Source organism: Schistocerca americana, chromosome 7 (genome assembly GCF_021461395.2).
Source record: "Schistocerca americana isolate TAMUIC-IGC-003095 chromosome 7, iqSchAmer2.1, whole genome shotgun sequence".
Lineage (NCBI taxonomy): Eukaryota > Metazoa > Arthropoda > Insecta > Orthoptera > Acrididae > Schistocerca > Schistocerca americana.
In genome coordinates this window covers 541,521,372-541,533,981 of record NC_060125.1, presented here as the reverse complement: position 1 = coordinate 541,533,981, position 12,610 = coordinate 541,521,372, and the positions used below count along the sequence as shown (strand labels likewise).

General features: G+C 41.1%; 2 protein-coding genes across 3 annotated transcripts in view; one reads left to right on the top strand and one right to left on the bottom strand.

Annotated features, from left to right (window-relative positions):
- Positions 1-5,424, bottom strand: part of LOC124622152 (pyruvate dehydrogenase protein X component, mitochondrial-like) — a 132,725-nt gene extending 127,301 nt beyond the window's left edge. For both annotated transcript variants that reach the window (XM_047147791.1, XM_047147790.1), the window contains exons 1-2: positions 5,082-5,424; positions 4,736-4,917 (exon numbers count right to left, since the gene is read on the bottom strand). In XM_047147791.1, the coding sequence (XP_047003747.1) occupies positions 4,736-4,917; positions 5,082-5,208 (309 nt within the window). In that variant the 5' untranslated portion in view covers positions 5,209-5,424. The remainder of the gene's footprint in view (positions 1-4,735; positions 4,918-5,081) is intronic.
- Positions 5,425-5,477: 53 nt separating this feature from the next.
- Positions 5,478-6,835, top strand: LOC124622153 (succinate dehydrogenase assembly factor 2, mitochondrial-like). The gene is made up of 3 exons (XM_047147792.1): positions 5,478-5,635; positions 5,711-5,862; positions 6,051-6,835. The coding sequence occupies exons 1-3, from the start codon at positions 5,588-5,590 to the stop codon at positions 6,322-6,324; spliced, it is 474 nt and encodes a 157-aa protein (XP_047003748.1). The 5' UTR covers positions 5,478-5,587; the 3' UTR covers positions 6,325-6,835.
- The last annotated feature ends 5,775 nt before the right edge of the window (positions 6,836-12,610 follow it).

Below are 12,610 nucleotides of genomic sequence, written 5' to 3'. Positions count from 1 at the left end.
TAAAAATTAGGTTGCAACCATCATGCACCTTTCTACACAGACATGACAAATAATAAGCTGTCGACCCACATGAATGGCCATGGCCACACTGTGGCCAGGAGACAGCTGGATCACCCAGTTGCTGAACATTCCATGCAAAGATCATGTGCTTCACTTTAATGACTGCATCACAGCGTATGCCATCTGGATTCTCCCTACTAGCTCTTCTTAACTGTGCAAGTGGACACACTCCCTACAACACACCCTTCAGTCCCGTAACCACCCTGACTTCAACCTTTGCTTGTCCCTGTCCTCCACCTACCTATACCACTGCAGCTACAGCACTACACAGGCCTTCTGTTCCACCAATGCACTGACTAGTCTTTTCTCTTTCTTTACTACTCTCCCCTCTCTTCTTCCTTTCCCACTCCCCATCACTCCTCCCTTCCCTTAGCTCAGCCTTCTGACACTGCACCCCTGTCTTGTCCCCATTACATCTCTGCACGCTTCCATAGGGAACTCAGCATCTGCCCCCCACCCCTACCCAGCTATACCTCCCCCTCCCTACCCGCACCTCTCCCTTACCCCAGCATCCACCCCAACAACAGAAGGCTGCTCACATCAGACATAGTTGCAATCAGGCTCCGGCACCCACAAACAGTGGCCATGCACATGCGAGTTGTGCATGTCGAAATGTGTGTATGTTTTCTACTTTGGAAGAAAGATTAAGTCTGAAAGCTTTAAAATTTTACCAGGCTTTTTCACTGTGCCTGTTTGCGACTCAACTGTTCCTCTATGTGGTCAGTAGCAATCTAATCCTTCCATTTTGCTAGGCAAGTAATTCATATACAAAGCATTAACTAATACGCAGGATGCCCCTGGGGGATTGCTAGAGGACTTAAAAAGAAGCAAAAAAATTGCCAATTCTTTTTATTTCCTTAGTTACACACACTTTTTTGTTGTTACATGTTGATTTGTTTCTTTTTGTTTTCAAATTTCCAGCTTGGTTCTACAGAGATTTTTTTCTTTTCAAATGCTATTTGTTTTGGGAAGTGTAAAGTCAAAGTCCTCTAATGGTTATCTTAATTGCTGGTACTAGTAAATAAATAAATGCTTTTAGTATTGAGAACACAATCAGTAGTGAAAGCTTACTGTACAGTACTTACTGAGCTAATGTTTAGTGTGTAATGTACATTCTTCCACCATGAGGAAGTGAATCAGCTATTTTCAAGAGAGGTGCCACCGAACAAGTGTGCTTTAGTGACCTCAGCTGGAGTGCAATGTGTTGTGCCTGGTTTCCAGTCACAGGCATGATGCCTGCTCAGTCATACTCTTACTGGTCTTGTGCGTTATCATACACTTCTGTCTAATCAACACATGGTAAGCATGCTCTCGACGTATGGACTGGCAATGCACCAGACATATGGACTGGTAGTGCATCTGAGACCAGACATTGTTATGCTGAAAAATTTCCTAACAGACATTTGAAATGGAAATGAAGTCCCATGCTTCTTTATAGAGCGTAGGGGAGTGATGCGGGAGACCCGCACCGCCTTACGAGGCAAGGTCCTAGTGGAGGTGGTTTGCCATTGCCTTCCTCCGACCGTAATGGGGATGAATGATGATGATGAAGACAACACAACAAAACCCAGTCATTTCAAGGGAAAATCCCTGACCCCTCCGGGAATCGAACCCGGGACACCGTGCTTGGGAAGCGAGAACGCTACCGCGAGACCACGAGCAGCAGACAACAGACATTTACCAAACAATAAAAACTTTCAAACAATGTATGTATGTCTTGTGGAGAAAGGCTCTTTACAGTAAAGGTCATTACATTGTGGAAGACCAAACAGTGTTAGAACATCTGATTTGAAGATCGAGTACTTCATCATATTGAGGACAATAAGGCAGAAGCACCACAGAAATATCCAAAATTGAGTATGTGATTCACGAGACAGTGAGGAAAGTGTTCAGAGAGCAACTCCTTCATCCATGCTATCTTCAGAGAGTGCCACGTCTTAGTAAAACAGATTTTCTATTCAGAAAAGCTTTTTGTAGGCTACTTGGTTATTGGGGGTGTGTGCTCAGGACCAACACTTTCTGTCTGCCACACTATTCACTGATGACGCAGAGTTTATCAAGGATGTAGTGCAGCATTTTCACAACTCTCATGTATGGACAGGTAACAAATCTTTTGCAGTTTTGGAAATAAGACATCAACAAGAGTTTAGCAGTAATACATTGGCTGGCGTAATTGGAGACAGTTTAATTAGACCTTTTGTTTTCCATGGAATAGCATCTGGAGTATCATACAGCGAATTTTTAATGGAACACTGACATGCTTCACTGGAAGATGTTCCACTAGACTTATGTCAGAACATGTGGTTCATGCTTGATGGGAGACCACCTCATTTTGCTCGGCAAGCAAGAAAAATTTTACATAAGTGTTTCCCAAAAAAACCGATAGTTCATCAAGCAGCAATATCTTGTCCTGTAGTCTTCCTGATCCCAGTGCACTGGATTTTTATTTTGGGGCATTTAAAGGGTGTAGTGTATTCAAGACCTACTACAAATGCTGACATCCTTTGCCAATGGGTTCAAGGATTTCAGCATATACAGCAGACACCTGGAATATGAGAGCCAGTAGACAACCCCTGACGCAGCATTTAGAAGTTTGTGTTAAGAGCTGATGGTGGACCTTTTCAGCATTTCATTTAACCATCAGAAGACATTTGAAAAGAAAAAATACACGTCCTCTATCCATTCCTCAGATATTTTCCACATATTATTTAATACCCTGCATAATATAAACAGATGTGGTACCAAGATTGACCTCTGAGGAAAAGTGTACTTAACAGATTAGCAACTAGGATACTGGTTGCTGAAGTGCAGTAAACAGTTTGAGTTCAATTAAACAAGTGTGATTTGATAATTTCAACAGCAGGCATAGAAACTACAGTTTTTAGTTTGAGCAGTAGAGTATTGTGGCACACAGTGTCAAAAGCCTTTGATAAATTAAAAAAAAAGAACTTTGCATTTACAAAGCTTGGTTAATGATGATCGAAAAAGGTCGCCTGCAGAAAAAATTTATGTAGCCACAAACTTTTGTTCAGTGGTATGTGGGAGTGCTATGAACAACATACTAAACATCCTGACCAATGGGGTATGAGTGTTGGGTTGGTATAGCCTATACTTGAATGCCTCCAATGCTTTAGCCTCACAAAAACCAACTACAGGGTTTGCCATTACAAATGTGGTGATCTACCAGAATGTTCAATACAAGTCGTCTGCTCTGACCACTGATGTAGGAAACATGTGACAAATGTTGTAAACAATGTTCTTGACATTTTTTTCAGATGGGTTCAGCTACAGATCAGACTGTCAGCACAACCAGGATTTTTTAGTACCACATTCATTGGCTTCGCCAACTAGCAATCAAACTGTCACCTTCCAACCTAACCAAGTGTCATGACAAATAGATTTTTTTTCTTTAACATTCATTCACTTAACCAACTAACAACAAAAATGTGAGTATACACAGCAGATGGTGACACGCCTGCAGCCATTATCATTAGGTAACTGGCCAAAGCCATTAGCTCTTATCGAATATTCCTCTTGACTCTAAATGTGATCCCCAATTATCTGATGTTCACTCTGTTCTGAATAGTTTGTTATTGTGCCTCATCCCCTGCACTATTCAACCCAATGCTCTGCTGGTTATCGTTAGTTGACTACTTCCCCTCATCATGATGTTGGGTTCTGCGACTACGACCACTGGGGGTATTTCCATGTGCCAATCTATGTGACAGCCGGCCGAAGTGGCCGTGCGGTTAAAGGCGCTGCAGTCTGGAACCGCAAGACCGCTACGGTCGCAGGTTCGAATCCTGCCTCGGGCATGGATGTTTGTGATGTCCTTAGGTTAGTTAGGTTTAACTAGTTCTAAGTTCTAGGGGACTAATGACCTCAGCAGTTGAGTCCCATAGTGCTCAGAGCCATTTGAACCAATCTATGTGACACTGCTAACCACCTGATGATGATGCTTTAACAAATCGAAACCAATCATGAATAAATTATCAATTAGCAGCTGTTTGCAGTTTTACTCCAGTTCAATTTATTATAAATTATTTACGTAGCTCAATAACAGCAGCACATATGATAATTTTTCCTAAACCCTAATTGGCAATTCCAAAGCAACCGAAACAGGTCATAATCTCTTACAAAGTTAATATTACTCAACACAAGAGCACGTATGAGATGAGAACAGTATAACTGGAAACTTCTAAATGAGGTTCTTCATTAATTGATCACTGCACTGATTTGCTTTAAAGTTGATACCAAGCTGGATCCACTGACACTTTCTTTGTTATATATGAGGGCTAGTTTTGGTACCTGCAACTCACTACATCTATTAAGTGTCTATAAATTAAAATATTAACATATTAGCAATGAAACTGCTTAGCTTCGAGCATAGTGTCAGTGGAGACTACAAAACAGTACACCAGATGAAGATGATGTTCAAAATGAGGCCTTTGGCAACTAACAGTTATTAAGAGCTAAATACTGTCAAATTTGTCCTCTTTCCACAAGAGTACAAAAGTGCTCATACACATGTGTTTGAGAGCTTTAACAGTTCCCTATGGGAGTTGTCTGCAATTATAATACTTGTCATGTGCCAATGTAGACAGTAGTAATTAATGTTGGCCTTTCACTTTACACTACGTCTGGCAGTAACCACTCAGCTGCATATTTTACATACCAGGATTTTTGCAAGGACGCCCTCTTCTTCAGTTTCAAATGAGACAACAGCTTTGTCAGTCTGTATGTCACAAAGAACGTCACCTGGCTGAACAACATCTCCTTCCTTCTTCAACCATTTCACAATTGTCCCTTCTGACATGGTAGGGGAAAGTGAAGGCATCTTGATTTCTTGCCCAGCAACTGAAACATAACCAGCCCTGAATTACAACTGCGAGGTCACGTCGTGAAAATATTTTGTATATAAACTAAAATCTCCCGTTAACGCCGATTTAATTACTGCAACACAGATTCGCGTTGTTTTGAAACACTAAACCGGTAAAAAGAAATAGAATTAATTTACATACCACATAGCAAGTAAGAATTGTGGAAACATAGTTTCTGAGTAGCTGCCAAGCACCTAGGTTGTGTCAATAGTGAAAAAGCGTGCTTTTGAACCAACTGGGCAACGCGAATCCTCACAGCTGCAGCCATTATTTACTTCCTGACGACCGTAATTCGACCTTCATTCCAGTTCTGGTGTTCAAGATAATATAAATCAGTGCACATTAGTTGATTTTGCAGACGACGCAATTTTCTTCCTGTCACGCGAAGTGGAATTCAACTATCAACAATAAACACATTGTTAGCGCCATAAAAAACAATACGATCGGTGCTCGCCAAATGTAAGATATTTTTCTACCGGTGTTGGTATTGGCTGTTGGGTTTCAATTGTCTTTCACAGCCTGCGAAAATGTTTGAACACTGTGGTTATAATAAGCACTAAATAAAACAAGCACACATCAAACAGCTGACGGAGAAACGCAGATCAGATTGACTGTGTTGCGAATATTGTGGAGAACGAAGTGTTATAATGTTTCCAGTGTTACTCAGCCGATGTGCACCGTGTCGGGGTATTCTGGTGCGTTTTATATGAAAATGCTTGTAATATTACTGTGGTATTTTCTGGAATATTGTACAATACTTGTTTTTACAGGCGACGGTCTGTCCTTGGGTAACGCGGCCTGTCTATCTTACGTCAGTTAAGTTCAGCAGTCAAGAACTCTTTCCGCCAGAAAATATTACTGAACCACAGATACCCCCATATAAGGAAAGGGTGGACGAACCAACTGACTTGAAAAGGGCCAGGTAATATTACCGTCATTTAAAATAGACGCTGCAAATAGCCCCTATTTGCCTCCCTGTGATTAGTGATTGACGATAACTTCCTACAGTGATTTATATATTAAAATACAGACTGCATATTAGTAAATATTAACAAAACACCGAATTCCAGATAACAATTATAACGTTAAAACATGCTTTTCTGTATGTAGGCTGCTGTACCAATCACGGAAGCGTGGTATGCTGGAGAATGGACTTCTGCTGAGTACTTTTGCAGCGAAACATCTCTCAAAAATGACGCCAGAATTGCTACAGCAGTACGATCGTCTTATCAATTTACCATCAAATGACTGGGACTTATATTACTGGGTTACTGGTGTTAAGCCAACTCCTGCAGAGTTCGAAAATGATGCTATGAAGCTGCTGAAAGAGCATGTACAAAACAAGGAGAGACAACTCCGGATTCGCCAGCCTGACCTTGACTAATTAACACATTTTTTTATTTATTTTAAACTACCTATCTTCACATAAGTGAGGCCTGTTCAGTATTCATTGTTTGCTTTAATGTACAACAGTTGTCAGTCCTAGCAGCCGAAATACCTCTCTCTCTTGTCGTCCCTCCCTCTCTCCCATACACACACATTTTATTAACAACAGCTCCTGGATAAGCACCTTTTGTCTCTGGAAGCCTAGTTTTACTGCCATTTAAATTGCATGATTTTGATTAATACTTGTTAATTATTTAATTAGAGAGGTCACACTAATCTAGTGAACAATACACTGTATTCAGTTACGAAATACTAACTTATTTATCAAGACAAGTGTAATGTGAATGTTTGGTGCTTTCATATTGTTTGTTTATAATATAAAATGTAGATAACTTTCACTGCACTCTCAGAGCTTCACTGGTGCAAACACACATACTGTGTAAATATGTATATTTGTTGTTATTCAATGTCCATAATTGATAATAAATTATAGCCACAAAAAATTGAGTCTTCATTGCTTTCAAAATTTTCAGCAGATACAGTCCTAAGATTGCAGGTTGTCCACATTTCTTGCTGGTATCCTACACGTGTGCTTGTCTGTAGAAGGAAATTTATTGCTTGTTGTGTAGCAAACACATTATTTATTACTCATTCTTTGCTTGTGAACTTCAGCTGTCAGTTTCCAGCAGAGAGTATTGTGTGCCAGATAATTTTATAAGCTGACATCTGTGTTCTGACTGCATTTAACACTTGACATTATATCAGGGCTTAGTTACATAAATATACAACCAATTTGCAACAAAAAAAGAGCATCACATAAAAGATTGATACATATTAAATATGTTCTGTTATTGCATTATCTGAAATTAAATTGCATCATAAATATTCATTCATATTGTGTATACATTTAAAAGTTTTTAAAGATTTAATTCCTTTTATTTTGTTAATTGTGTTGGTAGCTTATTAGACGACCTATTACCAGCTTACTAGACAACATATTGCTTTTTTACATGGGGTAGGCATTGGTAGTCTGGTGGACACTGTCTTGCACAAGTTATCCTTTCCTCTTGTTGCATGCTCGTGTATGTCTTTATTATATTCTGATATATATAAAGTGAAGACACTGTCATAATACTATATTGGTCTAAATACAAACCACATCCAAATATAAGCTGTATTTTTAATGTTGAGGGGAGAAAAAAAAAAGACAGATGCTCAGTGAGAAAAATTTGTCATTTTACTCATTTACCAAAAACTGTTTACAATCTACCGACTCTTAATCACATATTTTATGTTGTACTGTAGATAAATAACAGTCTTCTAATCACAGTTTTTGTTGGTGTCACTGTACTTCACTACCAGTATTTATTTCATCACTGTCAGTATTTTAATCACTCTCCTCTTTAAGTATGTTGTGCTCACTACTATCCAGGGTGCTGGACATACAACAATTCTTTGAACCTTTTTATGATGGAATCGGGTAATGTGTGACATGAAGAGCAAATCCATTCACTAACAAGGATTCCTGATGCCTTTTGAATCTTGCCATATGGGATGAGTGCATAATCCCTTTCTAGATGCTAATCAGAGCAACATTTTTGGAGATAGTCTTCAAATAGTTTGTTTACTATGTCATCCTGTTATACATTTTATTCACAGCATATTCTTTTCACCATAATAAAAATCAGATGTCGGCTGCACAAAAATTATAATTTCACTTTGCTGGTTTCAGCACATTAATCTGTCACCTTCAGAAGTTCAATATAGGCTTAAATTATAGGTACAGCATTTAGCTATGTTGACAGTGCAGCAACTTTATTCAATTTGTGAAGTGACCTTCAAAGACATCCAACACTAGCATAGCTCTCATACTAAGCAATCTATCAAGTCAGTGATTCCAAAAGATAGCCAGCCAGTCCATCGATAATTCTGTCGTCTAGGCTATGGACCACTAATTGTTTAGGGAAATTTTCTTTGATCTGTTTTGGGTTTCAGAATAATGTGGGGGATGGGGTAGCTTTCCTCCTCTTGCAGAAACTAACAACATGGTAATTCTTTGTATTCCATTTCCAGTTGTCCTTAGTGAGATACTTTTTGTCCACCCTAGTATTTCTTGACAAGTCTTGTTGGCATTGCCCATTTGATGTAATGGTTAAGAGTGCTACTGCCCGATTCGTATTACACAATTCTGGAAGTGGGTAGGTTTCTTGGAAAAATTTTCTCGTAGTCCGCTAGTGAAGTACTTCTTCAAAGGAAAAAAATGGATAAAGAGAGCACTTCTACACATAAGCCATGTAGCACCAACTAATATTCCCATGGAATTCTGTACGTAATATGTTTAACATCTTTGCAGTTCCCAAGGCCTTTAACTGGATTATTTATCGAGAGGTAAGAATCCCACTTTTCCTTTATCTTGTATACTTAAAATAACTCTAGCTATAATTTCAGGACATTACCTAGCTTTTAGTACTCTGTAGAACTTTCTTGATGAAATTGCAGTTCTACATCTACTCTGCAAACCACCGTGAGGTGCATGGCAGAGGGTACAACGCATTGTACCAGTTATTAGGTTTCTTCCTGTTCCGTTCACATATAGAGTGCTGGAAGAATTATTGTTTGAATTCCTCTGTGTGTGCAGTAATTATTCTTATAATATCCCCAAGATTCCTTTGTGAGTGATATTCAGGGGGTTGCAGTACATCTCTTCAGTAGAGACAGTTCTTGAAATTTTGTTAATAGATATAATTGTGTAGGCTTTGCGGCCAGAGTCAGTCGACATAAAAGTTTTCTGGGTATTGTACCGCATCATAATGTATAAAACTACTGCTGCTGGCGAAAAACCAATGTTTCGCTGACAGGTGCAGCGGCCTTCTTCTGGGTCTTATACATTATGACGCAGTACCGTACCCAGAAAACTTTTACGTCATTTGTTAATAGACTTTCTCGGGATAGTTTACATCTGTCTAAAAGAGTCTGCTGGTTTAGTTCCTTCAGTATCTCTGTGGCATTCTTCCACAGATTAAACAAAGCTGTGACCATTCATGCTGAACTTCTCTGTACACGTTCAATAACCCTCTTAGTCCCATCTGGTACTGGTCCCACGCACTTGCGCAGTATTCCAGAAGTGGTCACTTCAGTGTTTTGTAAGCAGTCTCTTTTGTAGACTGATTGCGCTTCCTCAGTATTCTACCAATAAACTGAAGTCTACCACCTGCTTTACGCAGCATGACTTAGCCTATGTGATCATTCCATTTCATATCCTTACAAAGTGTTACACTCAGGTATTTGTATAAGGTGGTTGATTTCAACAGTAATTCGTTGATATTATAGTCATAGGCTACTAGGTTTTTTTCATTTTGTGAAGAGCAAAATTTTATATTTCTTAACATCTACAGCAAGCTGCCAATCTCTGCACCACATTGAAATCTTATCAAGATATAAATGAATAATTATGCAGCTTCTCTCACATAGTACTTCATTGTAGATAACTGCAACATCTGCAAAAAGCCTTATTTTACTATTAATGTTGTCTGCAAGGTTGTTAATATACAACATGAACAGCAAAGGTACTAAGACACTTCCCTGGGACACACCCGAAGTTACTTCTAGATCTGACGACGACTTTTAAAAACCAAGATAACATGCTGTGTCCTTCCTACCAAAAAGTCCTCAGTCCAATTACATACACTCCTGGAAATGGAAAAAAGAACACATTGACACCGGTGTGTCAGACCCACCATACTTGCTCCGGACACTGCGAGAGGGCTGTACAAGCAATGATCACACGCACGGCACAGCGGACACACCAGGAACCGCGGTGTTGGCCGTCGAATGGCGCTAGCTGCGCAGCGTTTGTGCACCGCCGCCGTCAGTGTCAGCCAGTTTGCCGTGGCATACGGAGCTCCATCGCAGTCTTTAACACTGGTAGCATGCCGCGACAGCGTGGACGTGAACCGTATGTGCAGTTGACGGACTTTGAGCGAGGGCGTATAGTGGGCATGCTGGAGGCCGGGTGGACGTACCGCCGAATTGCTCAACACGTGGGGCGTGAGGTCTCCACAGTACATCGATGTTGTCGCCAGTGGTCGGCGGAAGGTGCACGTGCCCGTCGACCTGGGACCGGACCGCAGCGACGCACGGATGCACGCCAAGACCGTAGGATCCTACGCAGTGCCGTAGGGGACCGCACCGCCACTTCCCAGCAAATTAGGGACACTGTTGCTCCTGGGGTATCGGCGAGGACCATTCGCAACCGTCTCCATGAAGCTGGGTTACGGTCCCGCACACCGTTAGGCCGTCTTCCGCTCACGCCCCAACATCGTGCAGCCCGCCTCCAGTGGTGTCGCGACAGGCGTGAATGGAGGGACGAATGGAGACGTGTCGTCTTCAGCGATGAGAGTCGCTTCTGCCTTGGTGCCAATGATGGTCGTATGCGTGTTTGGCGCTGTGCAGGTGAGCGCCACAATCAGGACTGCATACGACCGAGGCACACAGGGCCAACACCTGGCATCTCCTACACTGACCGTACACCACTGGTGATCGTCGAGGGGACACTGAATAGTGCACGGTACATCCAAACCGTCATCGAACCCATCGTTCTACCATTCCTAGACCGGCAAGGGAACTTGCTGTTCCAACAGGACAATGCACGTCCGCATGTATCCCGTGCCACCCAACGTGCTCTAGAAGGTGTAAGTCAAGTACCCTGGCCAGCAAGATCTCCGGATCTGTCCCCCATAGAGCATGTTTGGGACTGGATGAAGCGTCGTCTCACGCGGTCTGCACGTCCAGCACGAACGCTGGTCCAACTGAGGCGCCAGGTGGAAATGGCATGGCAAGCCGTTCCACAGGACTACATCCAGCATCTCTACGATCGTCTCCATGGGAGAATAGCAGCCTGCATTGCTGCGAAAGGTGGATATACACTGTACTAGTGCCGACATTGTGCATGCTCTGTTGCCTGTGTCTATGTGCCTGTGGTTCTGTCAGTGTGATCATGTGATGTATCTGACCCCAGGAATGTGTCAATAAAGTTTCCCCTTCCTGGGACAATGAATTCACGGTGTTCTTATTTCAATTTCCAGGAGTGTATTTCACTTGATACCCATATGATCGTACTTTTGGCAATAAGTGTAGGTGCAGTACTGAGTCAAGTGCTTTTCGGAAATCAAAAAACACTGCATTTACATAGTTGCATTGGTCCAACAATTTCAGTATGTCATGTGAGAAAAGTGTAAGTTTGGTTTCACATGATCAGTGTTTTCAAAATCCTTGCTAATTGGCATTGAGGAGGTCATCCTGTCATCAATATCAGTGATACTGGACAGTAGGTTTGTGGATCACGTCTACTACCCTGAATACTGAATTTCTGGCTGAGATAGCCCCCTTCTAACTATAATTTATCGTAGATCCCTCAAATGAGAAACTGTGCCCAGTTCTTGTAAAAAGACACACATCACTTCTGTTTACTAGAAGGTCAGATGTACATCAACAACATCAAAACGAGGATAATAGAAAGTAGTTGAATTAAATCAGATAATGCTTAGGGAATTAGATCAGGAAATGAGGCACTTAAAGTAGGAGATGGGTTTTGCTACTTGGGAAGCAAAATAACTGACGATGGTCGAAGTACAGAGGATATAAAATGTAGACTGGGAAACGCAAGAAAAGCATTTCTGGAGAAGAGAAATTTGCTAACATTGTGTATAGATTTAAGTGTCAGGAAGTCCTTTCTGTAGCCATGTGTGGAAGTAAAACAAGTACGATAAATGGTTTGGACAAGAGGAGACTAGAAGCTTTTGAAATGTGGTGCTACAGAAGAATGCTCAAGATTAGATGGGTAGATCATGTAACTAATGAGGAGGTACTGAACAGAACTGGGGAAAGGAGAAATTTGTAGCACAACCTAATAAAAAAAAATATTTAAAAAAAGGGATTGGTTGGTAAGAGACATTCCGAGGCATCAAGGCATCACCAATTTAGTACTGGAGGGAAGTGTGGGGGTTAAAAATCATAGAGAGAATCCAAGAGATGAATACAGTAAGCAGATTCAGAAGGATGTAGATTGCAGTGGTTACTTGGAGATGATGAGGGTTGTACAGGATACAGTAGCATGGACAGCTGCATCAAACCAGTCTTTGGTCTGAAGACCACAAGAACAACATGTATGACAGTCACTGGTGGGTTGTGTATTACTTATAGACTTACGATGTACAGACCAGCATCTTGCATAAATTTGGATATCTCTATAATTTGCGTTTTCTGATATACCTGACGTATCTGTT